The following is a 27,143-nucleotide window of genomic DNA, read 5'->3' as shown; positions in this document are numbered from 1 at the left end:
CATCCTCTATTCTATGAAATAACTTATCCACGTTAATCTGATAACAACACCACCTCACCAACTTATATGTCTTGATCATATCCTCTCTTCTTCTTCTTCTATTCAGAAGGTTCTGTATGTTGCATTCCCTCAATCTATCTGCATAGACCTGACATTAACTTAGTAATCCTGTTCTGGACCTTCTCCAACACATCCCCCCCTGAAAACTAGGCAACCAAATCTGTCCACAGTAGTCCATATATATCCTGATCAAAGCCTTATACATGGGAACTATAACCTCTTTGCCTCTGTATGTCAATGTTCTCCTCATTATTCCCATAATCCGATTGGGATGTTCTTACTATTTTAGCAATGTGAGCCCTAAACTTCAAGTGTCTATCCACCATCACCATTCTCAGATCTCTCATCTCCTCCATCTCCTTTAAAATTTCTCCATTAATTGTTTACTTTGCTCCCAACCTTGCCTACCAAATTTCAAGACCATGCACTTTGCAACATTAAATGGATAGCTCCAATCATTTGCCCACGTATTGTCTATTCAGATCCTCCTGCAAGGCCACAATGTCTGCTCTACTTCTTGTAGCCCTTCCCAACTTTGCATCATTGGCAAACAACTGCACTTCTCCAGTTAAGACGGTCCCAAACAGATGCCTGTAGCACTCCACTAGTGACCTTCCTCTTTTGGTATACTACTCCTCCATATATGAACTGCTGATACCTGTCTGACAGCTAATCAGCTATCCAACTTACTAGTTTATTATCTAATCCCTCAATAGACTGTTTTAACACATCTGTTTCAGTTTAGCAACCAGTTTGTCATATGACAGTCTATCCTTCAAAAAATCCATGCACACCATGTGTACATCTCCTTTATTGAGTGATTTTGTCACCTTGTTGTAATACATAGCAAATTGCTGAAACATGGCATCGCTATACTTTTCTTAAGTCCTTTTGCTGTCTTCCTGCTAACATGCCCATGCTGACCATTACAAAGAATATTGCTATTATCAATATTCTGAATCCTTCTGAATCACTGAAATCTTCTGAATCCTTGTCCTCACCAACTTCTCTAATATCTTAACAGCAACCCCAGACACAGCTTCGCCTATAATTTGTAGCCTTAGTCTTAATCTTATTTCCATTTTGTGAAGTGGAATAATTTTTCCCACCTTCCACTCCTTTGGGACTTGCCCTGTTACAAGACTGATGTTAAATAGTTATGACAAAGGTGCTATTAATTCAGTAAGGCATTCCCTGAAGACATGTGGCAATATACTGTCAAATCCTACTGCCTTCTTAACATCAAGTTTACTTAATTGCTCATAGAATTCCTGCTTATTCACTATCAGTCCCCCTCTTCCATACATTCTACATTCCAGCTTCACCTGATGTTGCTTTCACGAGGATGAAATACAATGATAAACTGATCATTGAATAATTCAACTATATCCTCTGCATTGGTTACCAATCTGCCAGTGTCATCAGCTAGCATCATTCTCCCATAGTCATTTTTCCTTCTACTTGCCATATATCGAAAGAACTCACCAGAATTATTCTTAGCTTAATTGTCTAATTTTTTCTCATACTGCCCTTTTGCTGTCCCCTACCAACTGAGGCACTTCCTTGCATGCTCTTTGTACTCTTCATGCAACTGATCATTACCAGCATTCATCTTGTGATATCTCCACAGTGCCTTCTTCTTCCAAAATTTCATGCTTAATCTCTTCATTCATCCATTTTACTCCTGCATTGTTTAGCTTTTTTTAACCTTTGGATTACACTCAGACATTACTGCTGTTAAATACTTGATCAATGCCTATGCAGCATCTATATCCATCCCATTCAAATCCTCTTTCCACGCTATAGCTCCCAGATGTCGTCTCCATTAATTAACTATTATGGGTCTCTAGCATGCGATGGTGCTGTTGTAATGTTAGGGTGTAAAAGCGGAGTGAAAAAATTGCTGTCAGAAAAATTTCCTTCTATTATAGTTTGGCATTGTGCTAATCACAGACTAGAATTATCAGTAAGTAATGCTGTAAAGGAAATTTCAGGATTCAATAGATTCAAATCATTTATTGATAAATTTATGTCCTATACCATGCTTTGCCAAAAAACAGTAGAGAGTTGCATTTGTGTGCAGAATCACTAGAGGTTGAGCTGCTGAAAATTGGAAGAATTTTAAGTACTCGATGGGTGTCATCTAGTTTCCGTTCAGTTTTGGCTGTGTGGAATAATTTTGAATCTCTAGTGCATCATTTTGAAGATGCGATGCATGATCCTAGGAGAGATAAAAATGATAAATGTACTTATGATGGCTTAAGAAGAAAAATAACATCTACAGACTTTTTATTGGATCTAGGATTGATGTGTGACGCTCTCCAAGAATTGTCTGAATTAAGTTTGGACCTGCAAGATAGGGACATGAACCTTTACAAGGCAAATAAAAAAATAAATGCACTTGGACAAGTTTTTTGAAGAAATAAGACAGAATTTTGGACCCTATTATAGATGTGCTGCAGCTGCTGTATGCGATCTGCGCTTTTCTGGAGTTTTACTTCACAAAAAAGCTCCAAAAAATAATCCTCCTATTGACCAAAAAACATTTTATACCAAATTAAAAGAGTCAGTTGTAAAAAAGGTTGCTTGATAGCGAAGATGTTGAGCTAGCACTTTGGGTTCGCATGCTTGACCAAAAACATTGGCCTGACAATATTGATGCTCAGCTAACATTCGGAGATGTGTAAATTAGAAATTTGTCAATCAGACTGCAGCTAAATGAAAGAGAAATGATTCGTGGATTCCGTGAATACATTCTCGATAAGACATACCCAGAAAAACTGTTGTGATTGGTACATGCTCTGAATACCGTTCCCATTTCATCAAGTGAATGTGAATGCAGATTTTCGCAGATGAATTTAATTATCACCCCAACAAGAGCTTCGTTGAAGACTAAAACAATTTTGGCACTTTTATTCATCAAACTCATTGGACCACCTTTAAGACTGTTTGATCCTTCAAAGTATGTTGATCTGTGGTTACTTATAAGACGACATTTGGCCTTGGATACTAAGAGCAAAGAAAGGAGTCGAGACCATTTGTGCAATGAGAATTGGACAAAACGTTGGAAAACACTATGAATTTCTCTTAAATTATATAATGTTTTTACACATTTACTTTTGCTTTTATTATTATTTATTATTATTATTATTCAGGCCTCCAAGGAGTCAAAAGACTCATCGAGGGAGGTCCTTCCTAAGACATAAAGTCTGTCAAGACTCATCGAGGGGAGATCCCCCCCCTGAGAAACACAAAGTTTATCATACCACTCTTTAAAGTCACTGACCGTTCTCGCTCCCACCACTCCATCAGGCAATGCATTCCACGGCTCAACCACCCTCCACACAAAGAAACCACTCCTTACCCTTCTTGCTCACAGTTTCCTTTCGTAACTTCCAGGGATGGCCTCTTGTCATCACTCCTTCCCACTGATCAACCAAGCGAAAGAACTCCCCAGTGTCAACCCTGTAACCACCTCTCAACAGTTTAAAAGTCTCAATCATATCACCTCTCCTTCTTCTATCCGCCACACTCTGCAGTCCACATTCTCTCAGCCGATCCTCATAACTATCCTTGTACAGTCCTGAAACCATCTTTGTCATCCGTCTTTGTATCCCTTCCACAGTTAATTTATCCCCTTCAAATCCTGGGGACCAAATCTGAGAACAATAGTCCAAGTGTGGTCTGATCAGAGACTTATACAACGGAATGATAACCCTCTTATCTCTGCAGGTCAGTGTCCTTCTCATAATAGCAGCAATCCTCTGTGTTACCTTCACTACCTTTGCAATATGTCCCCTAAACTTCAGGTTTCTATCAATCATCAACCCCAGATCTCTTGTCTCCCCTACTTCCTCCAGTATAACTCCTCCCATAGAGTATGCAGCATCCCATCGATGTTTCCCAAACCTCAAGACCTTACATTTTGCTGCATTAAACTGACACCCCCATTCATTTGCCCATCTATCTAGCTTATTTAAATCCTCTTGCAGGGCTACCACATCTGCGCTATTACTAATAATCCTTCCCAGCTTCGCATCATCCGCAAACAACCGAATATCCCCCTGCAATCCACTGGCTATGTCATTGATATAAAGGTTAAACAATATAGGTCCTAGTACTGAGCCCTGTGGGATCCCACTTGTAACCCTCTGCCTCCTGGAAACTGCTCCACCATACACAACTCTCTGATACCTATCAGACAGCCAATCCTGAATCCAGTTGACCAATCTGACATCCAGACCCATGTGCTGCAACTTAAATATCAGCTTATCATGCGGCACCCTGTCAAATGCCTTCGCCAAGTCTAAGAAAATTGCAGTATATGCCTTTCCCTCATCTAATGCTCTTGTAACTTTATTATAAAAGGCTAGCATATTGCTAAAACAAGAGCGTCCTTTCACAAATCCATGTTGATTCTCACAGATAACATTACCCTCATCTGCCCAATGCTGTACACGGTCCCTCACTACTTTCTCCAAGATCTTAACAACTACTGATGACACACAGACTGGCCTATAATTAGACACTTCCAGTCTGTTACCACCCTTATGCAATGGCACTATCTTACCTTCCTTCCATTCCCTGGGCACCTTTGCCAAAGCCAGACTTTCATTGTAAAGCCACGTTAAAGGTATTGTCAATTCGCTGGCACATTCTCTCAAAACTCGTGGTGAAATACCATCCAGTCCCACAGCTTTACTGACATCCAGAGTACTCAGTATCTGAAACACACTCTCCTCCTGTACCTCCAGACCTCGTACCAGCCCTATCCCTCTAGCATTAAAACTGACTCCTCTAGGATGAAATACTCCAATAAAGTGTTCATTGAACAATTCCACTATGTCCTCTGCATCAGTCACTCTATTCCCATTTTTATCCCACAATATCATTCTTCCACAGTCATTTCTCCTCCTACTGGCCACATAGCTAAAAAATTCCCTAGGATTTTCTTTGGATCTTAGGGCCAATCTCCTCTCATATTCCAGTTTCGCTTTCCTTACCACACGAGTCACTCTTCTGGCCTGTGTCTTATATTCTTCACCCATCCTCTCTTCACCTGTCTCCTTATATCTCTTCCATAGCCTCTTTTTTGCATGCAGTTCCTGTTTAATGTTGTTTGTCATCCACTTTACTCCAAATTGCGCCCTCTTCTTCACTCGTGGTATACAACTTACCATTGCTGATAACAAATATTCTTTCACAATTTCCCACGCACTGGTGATATCCCGGCCGTCCAATTCCTCCCTCCATGAAACTTCCCGAAGTTGCCGTCTAAGACTATTATAATCACCTGCCTTATAATTCCACATAAGTTCCGGTCTCTTTGATACTCCTGCATGTCTATTCATTTTCCATGTCAACACCATATGGTCACTCTCTCCAACTGGTGGGAGATTAGGTCTTTAGTTGTATATTTTAATTTGCTTGTTTAATTTTACATTTGATCATGTCTAAAATAAAAAATACTGAAGATAAATTATACTTAATTCATTTATGCGACTCCGTGACAGCAACAGCTGCTTTATGTTTCATTTAAATTAAGATTTGAATATTATTTTCTTGAATAAAAAGCTTAACAAGATGTGAGTTCTGGCACCTTTTTTTCCTAGAAAAAAGCACTGGTGGTAAGAAAAGCAAAAGCAGATTATGGAAGGAAATTTGCAACGCAAGCAAAAGAGAATCCCGAAGTTTTTTCGATATGCTGCAAGTAAAAGAAAAAATGTATATGGCAGAATGATTTTAAGGAATGCCGATGATAACTAAATCAGTTGAAATAGTGGTCAGTGAGTGAGCACTTTGCAAGAGTAAATCATCCAGGTTGTGATATTGCAGGAATGATGGAACCAATAGCTTATTCAGGAATTGAGTGAATGAAATGGAGGTGAATAGTATATTACAAAACCTTAATGTGAATACATCTGTGGGATTGGATGGTATGCCAGCTTGGGTCTTACGTGAAGCGGAAAAAGAATTGTCAGTGCCCTTGACTATTTTGTTTAATTTGGGGCTCAGATCTGGGTTAGTCCCGAGGGGGTGGAAGGAGGGGAAAATAGTTTCATTGCATAAAGGAGGCTCCAAGACTGCTGTTCAAATTACCGACTGATCAGCATATCAGGAGTTGTTATCAAGGTTTTGGAGAAAGTAGTCAAGAGAAAAATACAGGAATGGATAGATGATAATGTGATACTGTATGGGGGACAGCATGGTTATGAAGGATAGATCATGCTTCAGTAACTTGCTCATGTTTTATAACACAGCGACGGGTGATCTGGATAAGGGTAATGGGTTTACAATGATACTGTTGGACCTTGCTAAGGCCTTTGACAGGATACCACATGGAATTCTAATCAGTAAACTGCAGCATATGGAGATGGATATAGGGCTGGTGAGATGGATAGGAGGGTGGTTGATGGAGAGAGAGAGAGAGAGAGAGAGAGAGAGTACTTTATTCAGGAGTAGAAGAAGACCTGTGACTAATGGACCAAAAGAAGGCCTGTGACTAATGGTGTGCCGCAGAGTTCTGTTCTTGGACCATTGCTGTTTAATTTATTCATTAACGATATAGGAAAGGATCTGAGAGGAACTGTTCATTTGTTTGCTGATGATGCAAAGTTGGGTAGAGCAATAGTGAATCCACATGATGTCAAAATTTTGCAGGATGATTTGGATAGTTTGGAAGACTGGGCTAAGGATAATGGATGTCAGTTTAATGTGGCATTTTGGGGTGAAAAGAATAGCAGCAGTATACCACATTGGTGGAACTGTACTCCAGGAGATTGACAAGGCCAAGGATTTGGGAGTGTTGGTGGACAGGGAGAAGTTTAGGGGGGCACATTACAAAAGTGGCTAAATCAGCTCATCAGATCACTTGGTTACTGAAGAATACTTTGACCAGCAGAAACAAGCAAGTTATTGTTCCTCTGTACCGAGCCTTGATAAGACCTCATCTCGATTACTGTGCCCAGATCTGAGTGCCAGGGTTTCTTCTTGATGGGGATGAGATAGAGAGGATACAAAGGTGAGTGACCAAGATGATAGCTGGTCTATGGAATGAACCTTATGAGAACAGGTTGAAGATCTGTGGGTTGCAGAAATTGGTGGAAGAGGAGTGATATGATTGAGATATTCAAATTACTGAAGGGTTTTTACAACATTAATTATTATTATTATTATTGTTATTATTATTACGGACAGCTCCAAGGAGTCCTTAGACTCATCGAGGGAGGCCCAACATCATGTCAAGAACAACTATTCAACATTCACACAATATCTATCATACTTCACCTCGAACTCATTTACAGTCATGGCACCCACAACAGACTCTGGCAGCTTATTCCACTCATTTACCACTCTCCAAGTAAAAAACCTAGCTCTGATACCCTTGCTAACCACACTCTTACCAAGCTTCCATGGATAGCCCCCTAGTCCTCCCACTACCAGTCCTATTCTCAAAAATATCTTCTGAATTAATCTTATAGAAATCTTTCAGTAATTTGAATGTCTCAATCATATTATCCCTTTTCCACCTATCAACCAATTTCTGCAGCCCAGAAATCTCCATTCCATAGTCCTGCTATTATCTTGGTCACACTCGTCTCTGGATCCTCTCCACCTCCTCCCCATCAAGAAGAAATCCTGGCACCCATATCTGGGCACAGTAGTTTGAATGGGGTCTTATCAAGGCTCGATACAGAGGAACAATAACCTGTTTGTCTCTGCATTCTGGACATGATGTTTAGGGACTCCCTCAATGAGTCTAAGGACTCCTTGGAGTTGCCCGTAATAATAATAATAATAATTTTGAACTATTGGTATGTTGCCCTCATGTGACCAATTGCAGCACTATTTACTGTGGTAGATTTAGAGACTACTATAACTGTCTTCTCAGTGATATGTAATTTTTTTTAAGTTAATATATTAGTCTACATTGTAATTTCCTTAAAAAAATACAGTTATGAATGAATAGTCTTACCACCATAAAGTTTTCTACTACACTCAGATTGAAAGAAAAAAAAAGGCATTACTTTCTACCACCTACTAGATGAGATGAGATGAAAGTAATAAATTATATCTATTCTTATTAGTTATATCTTCCATGACTACCTTGAAGATATGATTGCTATATTTAATGAGCACTTCATACTACTGGTTGTGATTTTGTATTGAGCTTAATTATGTATGGAATAGTGGATTGGGAACTAGAAGTGAGTGAGCAGGAGATCATTAAGGAGTTAAGGAACCTCATATTTATCAGTCTGGGGAGAGTGAGCTTGATGACTATCATCATATGGAACTGATTCACTGAAGCATCCTCTGAATGTTTCAGCAGTGGTGCACCCAGAATTAAAATGAATTTTAATCAGGAAAAATCTTTTTCCTGATTAAAATTCATTTTTTAAAATTTATGTTGTGTCGTGTCTTCTATTTCTGTACTACTTATAAATTAGCGATCATTGCAGATGCTCAGTCATAGGTCGTATGACTGAAAATCCTGAGTGCGCTATTGTTTCAGTGAATCATTATATTATTTAATAAAAGTCTTGCAGCCGAGCAACAGTCATAAAGAATCGAAGGGAGATCAAATTGTTTCACTGTGCAGTTGCTCTGGTTGAAGTGGTAGCCAGTCTCTACTCTTAGCCAATCAAAGAATCTTACAACAAGATTCTTTGTTCAAGATCAACCTGGATAACATATTTTTCTAGTGGCATGCCACAGGAAGCATATAATTCAGTGTCTCAGGTAAAGTCATAGGTGATTTGCCTTGGTCATCTGTGCAGGAGCTGGATGAGATAATGGCAGCAGGTCAGCTTTATATTTAGGTGATGTTATAATACCACCATCTGGATGAGACAGAATTTGGGCTACAGATGGACAGAAATTGCACCCAAGAACTTCTATAAGGAATCAGAAGGCAGAACTTCCATTGGTGTAGGAGGCAATCTTTCTACATCTCTACACCTTTCAAAAGTTTGACTTACTCCTGTTAAATATTGTTTTATATATGTTATGATTATCCACTGTGAATGAAGCTGGAATTTTTGTCTCAAGCCACTTATGATATGCATTTAAAATTTTTTTATTTTTATTTTTATAATGCCTTGCAACAGTTAGAAAAATTGAAGACGAAGCAGCTGCTGAAATTTAAGAAAAGTATATGTGGTTTTGCAGAGTGCAGGTGGAAATGAACATTGATGAGATTGGAACTAAGACCATATATTATATAAATCAAGTGGATATTAAATCCAGCATTATTTCAAAGTCGAATGTAAAAATTATGAAAGTTTCATAAATGTGAAGCCTTTTTGACTCTTTATTTTAGTACATATTTTATGTACCAACTGACAGTTCGCTCACGAAAAATACTCCTCTGAAACACTTCACGTTCCTCCTTAAGAGAGTTTTTGCTCTCTTAAGGTTTTTTTGCATGGTCTTTGAAGAGAACCAACCAGTTCCAAACAGCTGTCAGGCCAGTGGAACCTTATCAAAATGGACCGATAAAAGGTGAATATATGAACAATTGGGCAAGTGATCATGTCTTCTATATGCTCTGTGCTAAGGCAACTCATAAATGCCAGTGAGTGTATTCCCATAAGCTCTCTGGGCAACTTTTTAATGAAACTTTCATAGTTTCAACGTTCGGTTTTGAAATAATGCTGGATTTAATATCCACTTGATTTATATACTTTTGCATCACTGAATTCAAGCCTTTTGGCTCTTTATTTTAGTAAATAAGACCATATATATTTGTGAAGTGAATATGGAAGTTTGCCTTTAACTGCATGTAATCTCTTTCTCTTTTCTTGACTTTTTATGTGATTTGTTTTAAATTTAGTTGAAACTGGGAGAAACATGGAATATACATGTTTCTATAATGATGAATTATAGAAACATGTATATAATGTTTCTATATACATCTTTCTTTTAAGGTTACACGGTGATCAGTACTCATATTTATGAATTTAGGGACACAAAACACACATGTTGAAAAGATTATTTTACTGATTAATAATAAAATAATAACTTTATGTTTCGACCCCTGTATTGAGGTCATCTTCAGAAGGATACATGTGTGTAAGAACAAGCTACATGCTATTGCACTCTATACAAGTAAATTACATCTACGTTGTTAACTAATCTTTTTTCTTAGCCTGCCCTCTAGTGAAAAAAAAAAATAAATAAATAAAATAAAACAAAATATTGTAGTTTTTAATTTATTTTATTTTTATTTATTTTATTTTATTTATTTATTTTTATTTTTTTATTTTATTTTATTTTTTTTTCACTAGAGGGCAGGCTAAGAAAAACGATTAGTTAACAATGTAGATGTAATTTACTTGTATAGAGTGCAACAGCATGTAGCGTGTTCTTCTTCTTATTATTATTATTACGGGCAACTCCGGGGAGTCATTAGACTCATCGAGGGAGGCCCCAAATCATTTTCATCACAACTATTCGACATTCATACAGTATCTATCATACCTCGCCTTAAACTCATTCACTGTCACAGCATCCACCACAGACTCAGGGAGCGCATTCCACTCATTCACTACTCTAAAAGTAAAGAACCCAGCTCTAACACCTTTACTAACCACACTTTTGCCCAGTTTCCATGGATGTCCCCTAGTCCTCCCACAACCAGCCCTGTTCTCAAAAATATCTTCTGAATTAATTTTATAGAAACCCTTCAGTAATTTGAATGTCTCAATCATATCTCCCCTCCTCCGCCTATCAACCAATTTTTGCAACCCATAAATTCTCAACCTGTTCTCATACGGTTCATTCCACAGACCTGCTATCATCTTGGTCACTCGCCTCTGGATCCTCTCCACCTCCTCCACATCAAGAAGAAACCTAGGTGACCAAATCTGGGCACAGTAGTCGAGATGAGGTCTTATCAAGGCTCGATACAGAGGAACAATAACCTGCTTGTCTCTGCTTGTCAACGTATTCTTCAGCAACCAAGTGATTTGATGAGCTGATTTGGCCACTTTTGCAATGTGTCCCCTAAATTTCAATTCCTTATCCACCAACACTCCTAAATCTCGTGCCTCATCAATTTCCTGGAGCATGGTTCCACCAATGCAGTAAACTGCCTCCAATCTTTTCACACCAAAATGCATAACCTTACATTTTGCCACATTAAATTGACATCCATTATCCCTAGCCCAGACCTCCAATCTATCCAAATCATCCTGCAAAATTTTGACGTCATCTGCATTCACTATTGCCCTACCCAACTTCGCATCATCCGCAAACAATTGAATGTTCCTCTCAGATCCTTTCCTATATCATTTATGAACAAATTAAACAGCAGTGGTCCAAGAACAGATCCTTGTGGTACACCACTAGTCACAGGCCGTCTTATGGACTCTACTCCTGAGTAAACCACTCTCTGATATCTCTCCGTCAACCACCCTCCTATCCATCTCACCAACCCTATGTCCATTCCCATATGCTGCAATTTACTGATTAGAATTCCATGTGGTATCCTGTCAAAGGCCTTAACAAGGTCCAGTAGAATCACTGTAAACCCATATTCCAGTTCAGCCGTCACTGTGTTATAATACATGAGCAAGTTACTGAGGCATGACCTACCCTTCACAAAACCATGCTGTCCCCGATACAGTATCCCATTTTCTTCTATCCAATCTTGTATTTTCCTCTTGACTATTTTCTCTAAGACCTTGATAATGATTCCTGTTATGCTGATTGGCCGGTAATTTTCAACAGCAGCCTTGGAACCACCTTTGTGCAGTGGAACTATTTTCCCCTCTTTCCACCCCCTTGGGACTGACCCAGTCCTGAGGCTCAAATTAAACAAAATGGTCAAGGGCACTGATTATACACATATTCTTATACACATGTATCCTTCTGAAGATGACCTCAATACAGGGATCGAAACGTAAAGTTATTATTTTATTATTAATCAGTAAAATAATCTTTTCAACACGTGTGTTTTGTGTCCCTAAATTCATAAATATGATTTCTATATACATGTTTTTGTATGAATACATAATAATGATTCCTTACTGAGAGCTGTACACAAGTAGAATTTCACCCAATAACTTCTTGTTGAGGTAACACCACTTCTTTGATTCCCTCCAAGCACATCTTGCAGAATCATGGCAGTAAGATTATTTGCCAGCTGACCTGAATGCCTCCTAATGCTTTACTATTATTAGGTTTGGTCCAATATACTATCCAGTGTCTATCTGAAGAATGACCATTTTAAAGCTGCTATCAAAAAGAAGAAATGAAGAAAAAAATAACTGGGAATTTACTCTGGAATTGCAACATGGTTTTATCCATCTCAGGCATTCATTAAATAAACACTCATATCATACTAGGTGTATACCAAGGAGAAGCACTCACTTCCTTATTCACCCTTGTCATTGTCTCCTTAATATCCACATGTACTGTATATCCATTAACTTTAACTTACCTATCATTTTAATTTTAAGATCTCTTGCCTTATCAATTTCTTCATGTAGTCTCTTCATCCCAAAATGCTTTTATGCTTAGTAACATGTGAACTGGCATACAAAGTGAAACTAACTAAGAAATATATAATTTAAAATAAACATACATATCTTTCATTGTTCATGTGAATCTGAACTAAAATATATTATTTATATTTTACAGGAGATATTAAAGATGAAGATGCTCTTCTAAAATGGGCAACAAGTGAGGAAGCACTAGACCTTCCAGATGAAATTGAGGAAGTGAATATGAGAATGTTGGACAAGTTGCTTGATACATCACATTATGTTGCTGTACTATTCTGTAGGAAAATTTTTAGTACTAAAAATTTTATTTCATTGTATTTATTGAATTATATTTCATTGTATTTCAGTACATTTTCTTGTCATATTAATATTTTAAGACAGGAGTGCTTTGAAAGGAGAAAAGTATGGAATGAGAGAAGATATGAAAGACTTACTGGATGAGGAAAGAGTAGAGTGATGAGAGAATAAAAATTATAAGTATTTTGCTGGATTGAGAAAATGGACCAAGATGCAGAAGTGAACATATTGGTTGATCACTAGGAAAGTTGTGGAGCAAATTGATGGCTGAAAGCACTTATATATGACTAAGTTGCACTTGATTTGATTTGGAGATAACTATTTGGAGAAAGTGTTGTTAAGTGAAAGAGTTGAAGTGAAGAATTAAAGAGCATATGCACTTATGTGTATGAGAACCTATTTAATGTGAGCATGCAATGCCAAATATAGTTTTTCTCAAGACTCGGTTATGAATGGGCCAGTCTTGAAAGATGCAAAGATATCTGTGAATACAAGAGAGTATTGCTGTTTATGTATACTAATGCCAAAATCTTTTGAGTCATTAGAGTTTTAAGCAGCAAAGTACTAAATGAATCCCAGACATATAGAAACGTTTTGGGAAAATTTTGAGAAAATGGCAAACTTAATAATAATGGTAAGCCCATTATTATTATTATTATTATTATTATTTAGGCTTCCAAGAAGTCAAAAGACTCATCGCGGGAGGTCCTTCCTAGGAAACACAAGTCTATCAAGACTGATCATGGGAGGTCCCTCCTAGGAAACACAAAGTCTATCATACCATTCTATCAGGCAATGCATTCCACGGTTCAACCACCCTCCATACAAAAAAACCACTCCTCACCCTCTTGCTCACAGTTTCCTTTCGTAACTTCCAGGGATGGCCCCTTGTCATCACTCCTTCCTGCTGTTCAACTAAGCGAAAGAACTCCCTAGTGTCAACTCTGTAGCTACCTCTCAACAGTTTAAAAGTCTCAATCATATCACCTCTTCTTCTTCTATCCACCAAACTCTGCAGTGCACATTCCCATAACTAACGTTGTACAGTCCTGAAACTGTCTTTGTTATCTGCCTCTATACCCTTTCCACAGTTAATTTATCCCCTTCAAATTCTGGGGACCAAATCTGATCAGGGTCTTATACAACAGAATGATAACTCTTTTATCTCTGCTGGTCAGTGTTCTTCTCATTATTGCAGCAATCCTCTGTATTACCCTCACCACCTTTGCAATATGTCCCCTAAATTTCAGGTTTCTATCAATCGTCAACCCCAGATCTCTTGTCTCCCCTACTTCCTCCAGTATAACTCCTCCCATAGAGTATGCAGCATCCCATCGATGTTTCCCAAACCTCAAGACCTTACATTTTGCCGCATTAAACCAACATCCCCATTCATTTGCCCATTTATCTAGCTTATTCAAATCCTCTTGCAGGGCTACCACATCTGCATTATTACCAATAAGCCTTCCCAGCTTCATATCATCTGCAAACAACTGAATATCCCCCCTTTTTCAACATGCTTCATAATGGTTTGGAATATGAAAATATACAGAGAATTTAAAATAGAAATTGATTATTTAATTTTGAGAGAAGGAATAAAAATGAATATCTTATTGAAAAGAAAAATATAAAAGAAAGTTTTTTTTAAAAAAATAATTGAAGTCAAGTACCTGTTACAGGTGAACTATGGATTCCACTATACAAGCATTATTCAAAAAATATGAAAGAGTGAAAACAAAAACTAAAGCTTGGGGGCTCTTGGAAAACTCTGAAGTAAACATTGATTTTGTCAGTGAAGGATGTGGTAAAGTTGTTTGCAGGATAGAAAATTCTAAACTTCATGGTATACTCAAGAAGTTAAAGAGGCAGTTCTGGATAAGAAGAATGCATATAGAAAGGTTTTTCAGAACGTTGCTGGATAAAATACAGAGAAAAGTCAAGGAAGCAAGCTATGTGTAAAAGTAGTTAAACAAAAGTCATAACAAGACTTGGGTATAGATGTTCATGGAATTGGCAGTAGCATTGGCATGCCTGTTTAATAAGAGTCTTGCAACAGCACAGGTTCCAAGGGAGTGGAAGGAGGTTAAATTGTTCCACTACATAAACATGGTGATAAGGCTGTAGCTTCAAATTATAGGCAAATCTGTATATTTGGAGTTGCGGTGAAGGTACTGGAAAGATTGGTGAGAAGTAGGATACAGAAATGGATTGATAACAACAGTATTCTCTGTGGTTATCAGATGGATTTGTTAAAGGGAGATCATGTCTCACTTAGTAGTGTACTATGATAAGGTGACATATACATTGGACGGGGGAGATACATATACAGTGGTGTACTTGGATTTTGCAAAAGCTTTTGATAGAGTGCCACACAACAAGCTCATAAATAAATTGAGATGCTACTGGAATGAGATGCAAATATTGAACTTGTTGTTGAAATTTATTTAATATAATTGATCTATCACAATTTGTCTTCAAACTTAATTATGAATACATATAAATGACTTCAGTTTTCTTCAGATTCTAATTCTTCCATCAGTAAATTTATATATAGGTAGGATATGAAATCAGCACTTGTCAGCTAATTCTTAACAGTTGAGAATTTTTAGTTGAAAAGTAAAGAAATCTGTAGAGAGATTTTATTTAATCACCAACTTTATTTACTTAATGTTGATTCTGTGGTGTGTTTTATGTCATAAAACTTTTTTTTGTCTGTTTTTTTACCTTACTTACTTAGTATGACTTTTAGGGCATGCTGTCATTACAAATGCCTGTTTGTCAATTATCATTGATTTTTTCTTAATGGAATATGACCAATAAAAGGATAGGATGTGTAACCATCATTTCATCTTTTGAAAGCTCCCTCACGTGTACCACGAAGTAGCCAGCCAGTCCACATGATAATCTAAAATAAATGGATGGTAGTAATTCACTTATTTCATGCCCATTGATGGAATATGCAGAATTTGAACCATTATTGGTGGATATGAAATCTTGGAAAGTTAGAAAGCAGTATTAGGGATTTTATTTTGTTTTTCTACTTATATAATTTCTTTATTAGAATGAGCTTATTTTTACCTTATTTATTTTGACTATTAGGGCATCTCATTACAAATGCCTTTTTTGTCAATTATCACTTATTTTTTTGCGATGCAATATAAAGCACCCAGTCAATCAAGCATGGTAACCTAAAATAGATGGGAAGTGGTAATTGACTTTTTTTCATACTCATTGATGCAGTATTTAAACCATTAGTAGTGGATATGAAAACTTGGAAAGTTGAGAAGGAAGTATAACAGATTTTTTTATTTTCCTAATTATGTAATAAATTTAGTTTAATCCTTTATCCAAGTGTAAGCAAACAAAATTTGTGCCTGAAGTATCTTCAGGACTGAGGCAACTCGTGGCAAAGGTGGACCAAGATTTCATCACTTGTCTTAGTATCGACCATAATGCAAAGCAATCTCCTTGCGGGCATGTATAATCTATGCATTAAGGGAAGGCCACTACCCAGACCAGTTTTGACCTTTATTGAGGTCTCATCAGTGGAAGCCAGGCCCTGACTCAGTGGAAGTCAGTCCTGAAGATACTTCAGATGCAAACTTTGTTTGCTTACACTTGGATAAAGGATTAAACTAAATTTATTATAGTCTAACCAAGTGGAAAAAACTTCCAACATCCTAGTTATGTCATTTCTTTATAAGAACATTTATAAGACAATCAAAATCTATTTTGATTGTCTTTTCCACTGTTTTCCACTATGTTATGAGAAACTCGTGATAACTGAGAAAGCATATGAAATATGTATTTTCTGTTACTTTCAATGAATATTTTTTCTTCATGTGTCATGGACTGATTAACACACTGTTATATAAGTAGTTCACATATTTTCTTGAATATTGGTGGTTACACAGAGTAAAAATTAGTCATAGCATTTACAAAATCTTATAAATTAACTGGATCCAGGATTGAACATGTGACTATGATATATTAAGTCACATTGGCTCTGCGCTCCATCCAGGTACTGCATTCCATATCTCACTTGATTAGTGAGGTATTTGCCTGACTGGCAAGCCAGCATCAAATTTTCCAAGCCCTATGTATATAGGCATACAGAAAAGGAAATATTAGAAGGACTCTGTATGAAAATTCAGTTTTTCAGAGATGAGTGGTGGTAGACAAAAGGATGCATAAGATATTTTCCAGGATGTACAATGAAATGAATAACTGAGGCTTTGTGTGGAAGATGTGAAGATGTTGGAGTAAGTGTTTGTTTTTTGGGCACAAATTCTTGGAAGCAGGAAAAGAGTTGTTGAATGGGAATTATAAAAGCTGCTGTGTCAGGTGAAGGGTAATAGCGTGTTGGGATAGTGATTAGAATGTTGCCTAGCAATTATTATAGAGTGAATTGGGGAGGAGAACAGAGATGAAATGGCATGATTGTTGTGCTTACCTTTTGTTCAAGGCAAAAAGAATACAAGAGAATGTTTATATAGAGAGAATTTGAATAGAAGTTCAAGTGGTGTAAGAGAAATGGACTTCACTTGCATGAATTTGGTGTTCAATATTTGGAGTGACTGTATTTGCTTAAGAAAGAGAATGGCAAATGCTCTGCATTCTGTATAATTCTGGCTAACTCACGATTCAAGAAAAATCCTTTAAAAGTTTCTTATATCATAGATAGGATTTAAACTCAAGTCTTTGCTGCTCAAGTGCACTGACACTACTATCTGAGCTTAATCCAAATCTGAATGGGTTTTAATATTTATTTTAAAATCAATAGGTGTCTGTAGGACACAGATGACTTGGAAGATGGAAAAAGAATGTTGGATGGGTTTGAGGGAATTTGTGTGGCAAGTGAAGAGATAGTGTAGTTGGGAAAGTGGATAGTATGTTAATCACAGCTGTTTTCTAATAATGATATCTGGTTCTGTTTTCAGATAAAGAAAATGATCCAAAATGTACAAAGATTCTAGGTGAACTTGAAAATATTGATGATGATGCAGAAAAGCTTGATATTGATTTTGTAAAGATATCTGATCCACTTATTTCAGAGGAATATAATATTCATTCTTTTCCAACTTTAGTATTCTTTCGTCGAAGGTTTCCACAATTTTATGAAGGTAAGTTACTTTATGGCTTTTAAATAAATATATAAATAAATAAATAAATAGCTCTTAAATATTATTGTTGTTAATATTATTACTGTATATTATTAATATACTTTCATGAGTTAACTGACTCATCATGTGATGCTCAACTGACAATATATCTAACATATTGCATCTTAAATTCATTCCCACTCTACGCAATCATAGCACACAATTTGGGCAATGTATTCCACTCACTTACCAATCTCCATGACAAAATTGACACATATATATATATTAACCTCATACACATAAAAGGTTGCAGAATCTGTATAACCTACCATAACATATCACATCCATGTGTGGGTAAGTGGGCAAAAGAAACAGAGAACCTGTTGGTGTTTTTTGAACAACTTGAAGTTGTAGTTCTAAAAGTAGATATCAAAGCAGAATGATAAATGGAATGAAAGAGGAGGATGAAAAGCTGATTCAGTATGTTTGAAGCTGGACAGTAAATAGATGTTGACCAGCAGTTGTTCATGTGTTAATGGGCTTGAGGGAAACTGAAGGAATAGTGATAGAACCAGTGACCACTCTTTCTGCTATTACATTACTTAAGAAAATTATGTTTATAACACAATTTGATATCATATTATTTAAATATTTTAAGTTTATTAGTAAAGATTAGTCCATGCCTTGTTGGATTTCTGTCCAAGACAATGACTATTCATTACTAACACAATGTTCAAGATGTTCACAAATTCACATGGAGGGAAGACCCAAGAAATAAGAAAAATTTCATTGAGTATGTTATTACTAATACTAATATCTTCACAATGGTTCATAACATGGAAGTATACAGAGGATTTAAATAGAAGTGACAATCTTTTAGTTTTGAGTAGAATAAATAGAAACTTCATATTGAAAACAAAAATATGTACAAGTTTTAAAAATAATCAAACTGGGACAGCTTTCAATGCTGAACTGTAACCTCAAATACGTCCATGCGGTTAGCCTAGTGGCTTTGCACTTCACAACCATATGACTGGGGAAGGAGTGTCCTAGGTTCGATTCCCGTCAACGATGTGAGGAGCTTAAGGATCTTCCTCAGCCATAGCCAAGTTAGCCGGTCTTGGGTGTGGAGAGCAGGTTTTTCCGCCAGTTTATCTGGTGTTTTTCATCCTGCAAGCAGGCAAACTGGTCTGAGGATACACATGGATTACAGTCATGAATACTGACCCAGCCATAGGTCTGATTCATCAGTCTATGCTGGTTCCAGAGCCCGAATAAAATTTGGGAGGGACTAGATAGTACCGTGAACTCCTGTAAAAAGGGGGAACGCAGTATCATCACACGGAATTTATTTATTTACCTCAAATACAAGCATTATTAAAGAAAAACAAGGAAATATTTTGAAAGCATTAACAAAACCTTGGAGACTCAGTGAAAGACTGAAGAAAACATTAATTGATTCAGTCAGAGAGGTATGTGATGAAATTGTCTACAAGGATAGAAAAAAATCAGAACTCTGTGGGGTACTCAAGAAGTTAAAAAGACAATCATGGAAATGAAGAAAGCATATTTAAAGTTCCCAGCAAAGAAGTCAGCATATGCTCAGAGAATGCAGAGGGAAAATGTTAAAAAGCAAAGTAGCTTATAAAAGTAGCTAAACAAAAGTTATGGCAAGGCTTCAATAAAAATATAGACGATAAATATCATGAAAGTGACAAAATTGTGGAACTTTTGATGAAATGGAGGAAAGAGTACTATGAAAGGTATTACACATGGTAAAGGTGATGTTCAAACTGAAAATAAAATACTCTAGGTGTCTGATATAATTACATTGAAAGATTGTTAAATGAAAAAAGAAGTCACAGAATGTTTGTAGAAAATATTCAAGAGGAATGCAGGCAGTAATACATATCAATACTAGAAGTAGAAAAACTCAACAAATACTGAAATGTGGAAAGGTATTTACAGTAGCTGTGCTGCATAATTCTGAAGACTTAGTCAAATATCAGATGATTAAAGTAGAGTTCTTATGGTAACTGTAAGAAGGAGAAATAAAACTGAATGTGAGAATTAGAGGAATTTCTGTAATGAGTATTGCAGATAACATTTATGCAAGCATACTTGAGAGGAGACTAAGAAACATTTTGACAGGGAGATGTTTATTATTATTATCATCGTCATCATCAGCATCATCATCGGCTACTCCAAGGCGTCCATAGACTCGTTGAGGTCCTAAACATCATATCAAGAATTATCCACTATTTGCCTAGTCTATCATGCTTTGAACTCATTGATGTTCTTAACAGCAGGCTCTGGCAACCTATTCCACTCGTTCACTACTCTCCAAGCAAAAAACCTAGTTCTAACACCCCTGCTAACTACACTCTTACTCAGTTTCCATGGATGGCCCCTAGTTCTCCCATCACCACACCTGTTCTTAAAAATTTCCTCTGAATTAATCTTGTAAAAGCCCCTCATTTATTTGAATGTCTCAATCATATCACTCCTTTTCCACATATCAACCAGTTTCTGTAACCCACAAATCTTAAACCTGTTCTCGTAAGGTTCATTCCATAGAACTGCTACCATCTTGGTCACTTACCTCTGGATCCTCTCCACCTCCTCCTCATCACAAGAAACCCTGGCACCCAGATCTGCACGCAGTAGTCAAGATGGGTCTTATCAAGGCTCGATAAAGAGGAACGATAACCTGCTTATCTCTGCTCGTCAAAGTATTCTTCAGTAACCAAGTAAGTAACCTGATGAGCTGCTTTAGCCACTTTGCTATGTGCTCTAAACATTAACACCTTATCCATTAACACACTCCCAATTCCCTGGCTTCGTCAATTTCCTGGAGTATAGTTCCACCAATGTGGTATACAGCTGGTCATCTTTTCACCCCAAAATGCATAACCTTACACTTTGTACATTAAACTGATATTCACTCTCCTTTGCCTAGTCTGCCAATCTATCCAAATCAGCCTGCAAAATTTTGACATCATCTGTATTAAGTATTGCTTTACCCAACTTTGCATCATTGGCAAAACTGAACAGTTCCTCTCAGATCCTTTTCTGTATATTGTTAATGTGCAAATTAAACAGTAGCAGCCCTAGAACAGAACCTTGCAGCACACCACTAGTCACAGGCCTTCTTTTGGACTCTATTCCTGAATAAACTACTCTCTGATATCTCTTCATTAACCACCCTTCTATCCATCTCACCAATCTTATATCCATCCCCATGGGCTGCAGTTTATTGATTAGAATTCCATGTGGTATCCTGTCAAAGGCCTTTGCAAAGTCCAGCAGTATCACTGTAAACCCATTACCTTTATCCAACTGAACTGTCACTGTATTATAAAAAGTGAGCATGAGCTACCCTTCACAAAACCAGCCCCCCACCCCATACAGTATCCCATATTTGTCTACTAACTACCCATTCCTGTATTTTGCTCTTGACCAACTTCTCCAATACTTTGACAACAATTCCTGATTCCTAATATGCTGATCGGCCGGTAATTTTCTACATCAGTCTTGGAGCCTCCTTTATGCAGTGGAACTATTTGCAGAAAAATAAGCTAGGTTCTGGCCAAATAGGGGTTATTGGTATCAGATTTTCAGGCTAAGACAAATATTTGAGAAACTGTGGGAACATAACAAGAATCTATATTTAAGTTTTTTTTGTAAATCTGGAAAAGGCATATAATAAGGTGTCAGGGGAAAAGCTATTCAAAATGATACAATTACATAGTATAAATGAACTATTTTATAAAAAGATGTTTTATTAACTTGCTTATATTTCACTGAAGTTCAAATCAGCATCAGAGCACAACAAAGCATGTATACACAACAGTGAGGAAGTGAAATGATACAATTAGAAATATATACACGTTAGCACAAGAATAATGTTTAATTTGCCAAATATTTCAGTCTGAATATTACAGACCATCTTCAGTGGCTACATAGGAATAGTTTTTAAAAAACAAAGTGGAATACGAAAAATTGATCATTCATACATAGAACGAGCCACGTGATGTCATATCGCTAAGTATTAGAACAGTAAACATTTTGAATGTGTTATCCTGATTAAACTTTCCCAAATTTTTGATATAGATATACAGTCAATACAATTCAAGTTAGGATGTTGAAGTAAGGCCTCTACACTTTCTTTAAATAAACATTCAAATTTGTAGTGACATCTGTGTAGTAGGAGAGTCTTGGACCAAAGGATGTTGTGGTTCAGTCAAAAGGATGTTACAGTCATTACAATTCAAGTTAGGACGTTGAAGTAAGGCCTCTACACTTTCTTTAAATAAACATTCAAATTTGTAGTGACATCTGTGTAGGAGGAGAGTCTTGGACCAAAGGATGTTGTAGTTCGTTTCTAATCCATGCTGAGCTAATCCAGATTTCTCAGGTTTGTTGGGTTGAATTGATGACTGATGCTCCCGAATTCTTTTTTCTATGGAATGTCCAGTTTGTCCAAAATAAGAAAGATTACAATTACAAGGAACTTGATATACACCAGGTAGAGACAAGGTTGAGCGTTTATCTTTAGATGAAGGAAAATGGTTGGATAATTTGTTAATAGGTGTATAAGTGGCTATTAGATAATATTTCTTTAAAATTCTCAAAATTGGTTCTGAAATCCCGGAAATGTAAGGAATTGGAACTCGACGTATTGAATCTTGGTTGTTCTGTGTTGGTTTGTAAGAATCGAAAAGATATTGTATACTCTTTTCGGAGAAGCCATTTAGTTTCATGTGATGTTTGATAGTCGAAAGTTCCTTCTGTAATAAATGAGAAGTTGAACAGTTAGTTTTGGCTCGTCGGCGTAAACATTTTGTGACTCCTGTTTTTTGACAAGGGTGATGAGCAGATTCTTTGAGAATATAATGACCTGTGAAAGTTGGTTTTCTGTAAATTGTTGTTGTAAGAATACCAGAAGGTGAGTGGATGAGAAGGACGTCTAAAAAGGATAACTTGTTGTCTTTTTCAATTTCCATGGTAAACTTTATATGAGGATGTAGGGAATTGATACTGCTTAAAAAAGGAAGATAAGGAGTCTCTGTCGTGAGTCATACAGCAAAGATGTCGTCTATATATGTAACCCAAAAGGATGGTTGAGGGAATATAGATGAGAACAGGACTTCTTCTAGATGTTCTAAATAAAAGTTTGCAAGAGCAGGAGAGAGTGGACTTCCCATAGCTGTTCCTTCCACTTGGTTGTAAAATTTATTTTGACATAAGAAATATCCAGAGTGCATTACGAAATCAAATAGTTTTATAATATCTTGTGGGAAAATGTCAGCTAGTAATTCCAAAGTCACTTTGAGAGGTACATTTGTATATAAAGATTCTATATCAAAGGCAACCATAAGATCTGTAGATTGTAAAGAGAAGTTTTTTAATTTATTTAAAAAATCAGAAGAGTTTTTCAAAAAAGAGCGTGAGTTGCCAATGTGTGACTTCAATAATTTAGATAGATATTTGGCTATGCGATAGGTAGGAGAATCAATACAATCCACTATAGGGCGAAGAGGAATATCTGTCTTATGTATTTTTGGTAGACCATAAAACCTGGAGGCCTTGCAAAATGAGTTTTTTGTCTTTCAGTAGTGTCTATATCTAAACTTATGACCTCATCTAGAAGGGAATTTAATTTCTTCAGTTGTCTGTTGGTTGGATCATAATTGAGTTTCTGGTATGTTGAGTGATCTCGAAATAAAAGGGAAAGTTTTCTTTTATAGTTTGAAGAGTCCATAATTACTGTTGCTTTTCCCTTGTCAGCTTTGGTAATGACGAGGTGACTTGTTTCTTAAGGAATGTATAGCTTTCTTTTCAGAAGGAGATATGTTCGAAATAGGAAGCTTGGCTTTAAGTAGCGAAGAAGCAACTTCTAGATGGAGAGCATTAGCTTTTTCACTTGACAGATGAATGAGGCTCCGTTCGATGTTAACTAGAAAATCTAGATATGGAATCTTTTTAGAGACAATAGAGAAATCATGTCCTTTTGAGAGGATGAATGAGTGTTTCATTATTGGTTAAAGGCCCACCGGATACATTGACGATCCAATTATCTTGAACTTGGAAAGGCTTGATTTGTTTAGAAACAAGAAAGTTTAGATGTTGATTCTGTTTTTTATAAGAATGTTGTAAAGAGCGTTTAGCAACATCCAGAACTATGTTTGAAAGATGTGGTTCTAAGTTTGTGGAGATATAGATACGGAGATCAGAAACTAGCTGAATGTTAATAGCCAGATCATATTTAGCTGCTTTGAGTTGATTACGGATTAATGATAAACTGGTGTTCCTGTAAATATTATGAGCTCCAGGAGATTTAATGGTTTCTTTAATCTTAGCAAAATTAGGAATTATCTTGTTGTTGCGACAACAAGATAATTCCTAAAGATAAATGATCAACCTTGTCTCTACCTGGTGTGTATTAAGTTCCTTGTAATTGTAATCTTTCTTTCTTTGGACAAACTGGACGTTCCATAGAAAAAAGAATCCAGGAGCATCATCATGAATTCAACACAACAAACCTGAGAAATCTGGATTAGCTCAGCATGAATTAGAAACGAACCACAACATCCTTTGGTCCGAGACTTTCCTCCTCCACAGATGTCACTACAAATTTGAACGTTTATTTAAAGAAAGTGTAGAGGTCTTACTTCAACGTCCTAACTTGAATCGTAATGACTGTATATCTATATCAAACATTTGGGAAAGTTTAATCAGGATAACACATTAATTTTTTTTTTTTTTAATTTTTATCGGTCTAATATTATTTAAGATCATTATATGAATTTTTGAATTAATATCTTTAATTATGTTTTAAAAACGTTTACTGTTCTAATACTTAGCGATACGACATCACGCAGCTTGTTCTATGTATGAATGATCAATTGTTCGTATTCTACTTTGTTTTTTAAAAACTATTCCTATGTAGCCACTGAAGATAGTCTGTAATAGTCAGACCGAAATATTTGGCAAATTAAACATTATTCTTGTGTTAACGTGTATATATTTCTAATCATTATGTCACAAGTATCGTTAAAAAATCAAATGATACAATTGTACTGGACAAAAGAACTAAAGTCCTATTTTGGCACTCTCTAATGTTGTTAAAAAAAAAATTACAGCTACATGGGAGTTGCTCTTAAAATAACAGTCTCATAAGTTTTTGACAAATTAATGCAACTATATTTGGAAAGACTTTTATTGGGATTATATTGATCAAGTGCATATAATAAATAACTAAGTTATACCAACTAGTTTCACCAACTAAGTCTGTTGGCATCTTCAGGGTACATAACTGATGTACGGCACTAAAAAGTAAAAAACTGTTACAAACTATAATCAACCGATTCCAATTATATTAAACAAAGAACAGAGCATGTACAATACATTCATAGAGCGTGGATGATATCACTTGTTGTTATTTAGGAATGTTCTATAGCTGGCACTATAATTCAGTTCTGGCGAGTTGAAGGATCTAATACGGGTCTTCCAGATCACGGGCAAGATTAGTCCTTGGTTCCTATTAAGGTTTTGTATACAGCGGGCAACTGTTGTGGCCTCCTTAAAAATTAGGGGGAGCAGAAGTCCTCCTCCATGTAAGGAATTGTGCTTCTATCCCACTCTATGGTATGGTTCGTTCTTGAGAAATGAAAAGCTAACCCCGATTTTTCTTCTCTGTTATTATTGACATCACCTATGTGTTCTTTTTGCCTAATTTCAAGGCTCCTTGATGTTTGGCCGATGTAATTCAAGCCGCACGAGCATGGTATGTTATAAACACCAGCATATTTGGAGAAAGGATGGCTATCTTTTGGAGATCTTAAGAATTGTCTAATCGTTTCTGTGGGTTTAAAGGTCACTCTTATTTTATGTGGTCTAAGAAGTCTAGCAATCTTATTGGAAACTGTCCCTAAGTATGGAATGACGATGGTAGAAATATAACGTACATCATCTTGTTGTCTTTGTCGGGGTTCAGAGAAAAGTATCTTGTGGACGAGTCTTTGAGGAAAACCATTCATGGTAAGGTTGGTGGATATCAGGGATTGTTCTTCCTGGAGGTCTTGTTGATCTGTTGTAAGGAGAGAGGCACGGTTCTTCAACATGTGTACAATACTAAGTTTCTGAGAAATGTGGTGTGAGGAAGTGAAATGTAAATTACGTCCTGTATCGGTAGGTTTGCGGTAAACTGAGAGGTTGATACCACCATTCGGAAGCTTCTTAATTAAAGTGTCCAGAAATGATAATTGGTTATCGTTTTCAAGTTCTAGAGTGAATTTGATTGTGTGGTGTAGAGTTGAACTGAACCCCGACAAAGACAACAAATTGATTTACGTTATATTTCTACCATCGTCATTCCATACTTAGGGACAGTTTCCAATAAGATTGCTAGACTTCTTAGACCACATAAAATAAGAGTGACCTTTAAACCCACAGAAACGATTAGACAATTCTTAAGATCTCCAAAAGATAGCCATCCTTTCTCCAAATATGCTGGTGTTTATAACATACCATGCTCGTGCGGCTTGAATTACATCAGCCAGACATCAAGGAGCCTTGAAATTAGGCAAAAAGAACACATAGGTGATGTCAATAATAACAGAGAAGAAAAATCGGGGTTAGCTTTTCATTTCTCAAGAACGAACCATACCATAGAGTGGGATAGAAGCACAATTCCTTACATGGAGGAGGACTTCCGCTCCCCCTAATTTTTAAGGAGGCCACAACAGTTGCCCGCTGTATACAAAACCTTAATAGGAACCAAGGACTAATCTTGCCCGTGATCTGGAAGACCCGTATTAGATCCTTCAACTCGCCAGAACTGAATTATAGTGCCAGCTATAGAACATTCCTAAATAACAACAAGTGATATCATCCACGCTCTATGAATGTATTGTACGTGCTCTGTTCTTTGTTTAATATAATTGGAATCGGTTGATTATAGTTTGTAACAGTTTTTTACTTTTTAGTGCCATACATCAGTTATGTACCCTGAAGATGCCAACAGACTTAGTTGGTGAAACTAGTTGGTATAACTTAGTTGTTTATTATATGCACTTGATCAATATAATCCCAATAAAAGTTTTTCCAGAGCTTTTTGGTCAAGAAAATTAAACGTTTTTAGCAACTATATTTGTTCAGGTTTGGAGAATTC

The 27,143-nt window shown here is 36.6% G+C and overlaps 1 protein-coding gene across 1 annotated transcript in view; it reads left to right on the top strand.

Annotated features, from left to right (window-relative positions):
* LOC150096202 (uncharacterized) overlaps positions 1-27,143 on the top strand; it is an 881,296-nt gene that overhangs the window by 509,262 nt on the left and 344,891 nt on the right. Inside the window, exons 20-21 of the mRNA XM_090409004.1 lie at positions 12,706-12,846; positions 17,807-17,989. Of these exons, the coding sequence (XP_090265130.1) occupies positions 12,706-12,846; positions 17,807-17,989 (324 nt within the window). The remainder of the gene's footprint in view (positions 1-12,705; positions 12,847-17,806; positions 17,990-27,143) is intronic.

Source organism: Typopeltis vanoorti, chromosome 19 (genome assembly GCF_054136105.1).
Source record: "Typopeltis vanoorti isolate ZY-2024b chromosome 19, IOZ_Tvanoo_1.0, whole genome shotgun sequence".
NCBI lineage: Eukaryota > Metazoa > Arthropoda > Arachnida > Uropygi > Thelyphonidae > Typopeltis > Typopeltis vanoorti.
This window is presented reverse-complemented; position numbering and strand designations above follow the sequence as displayed.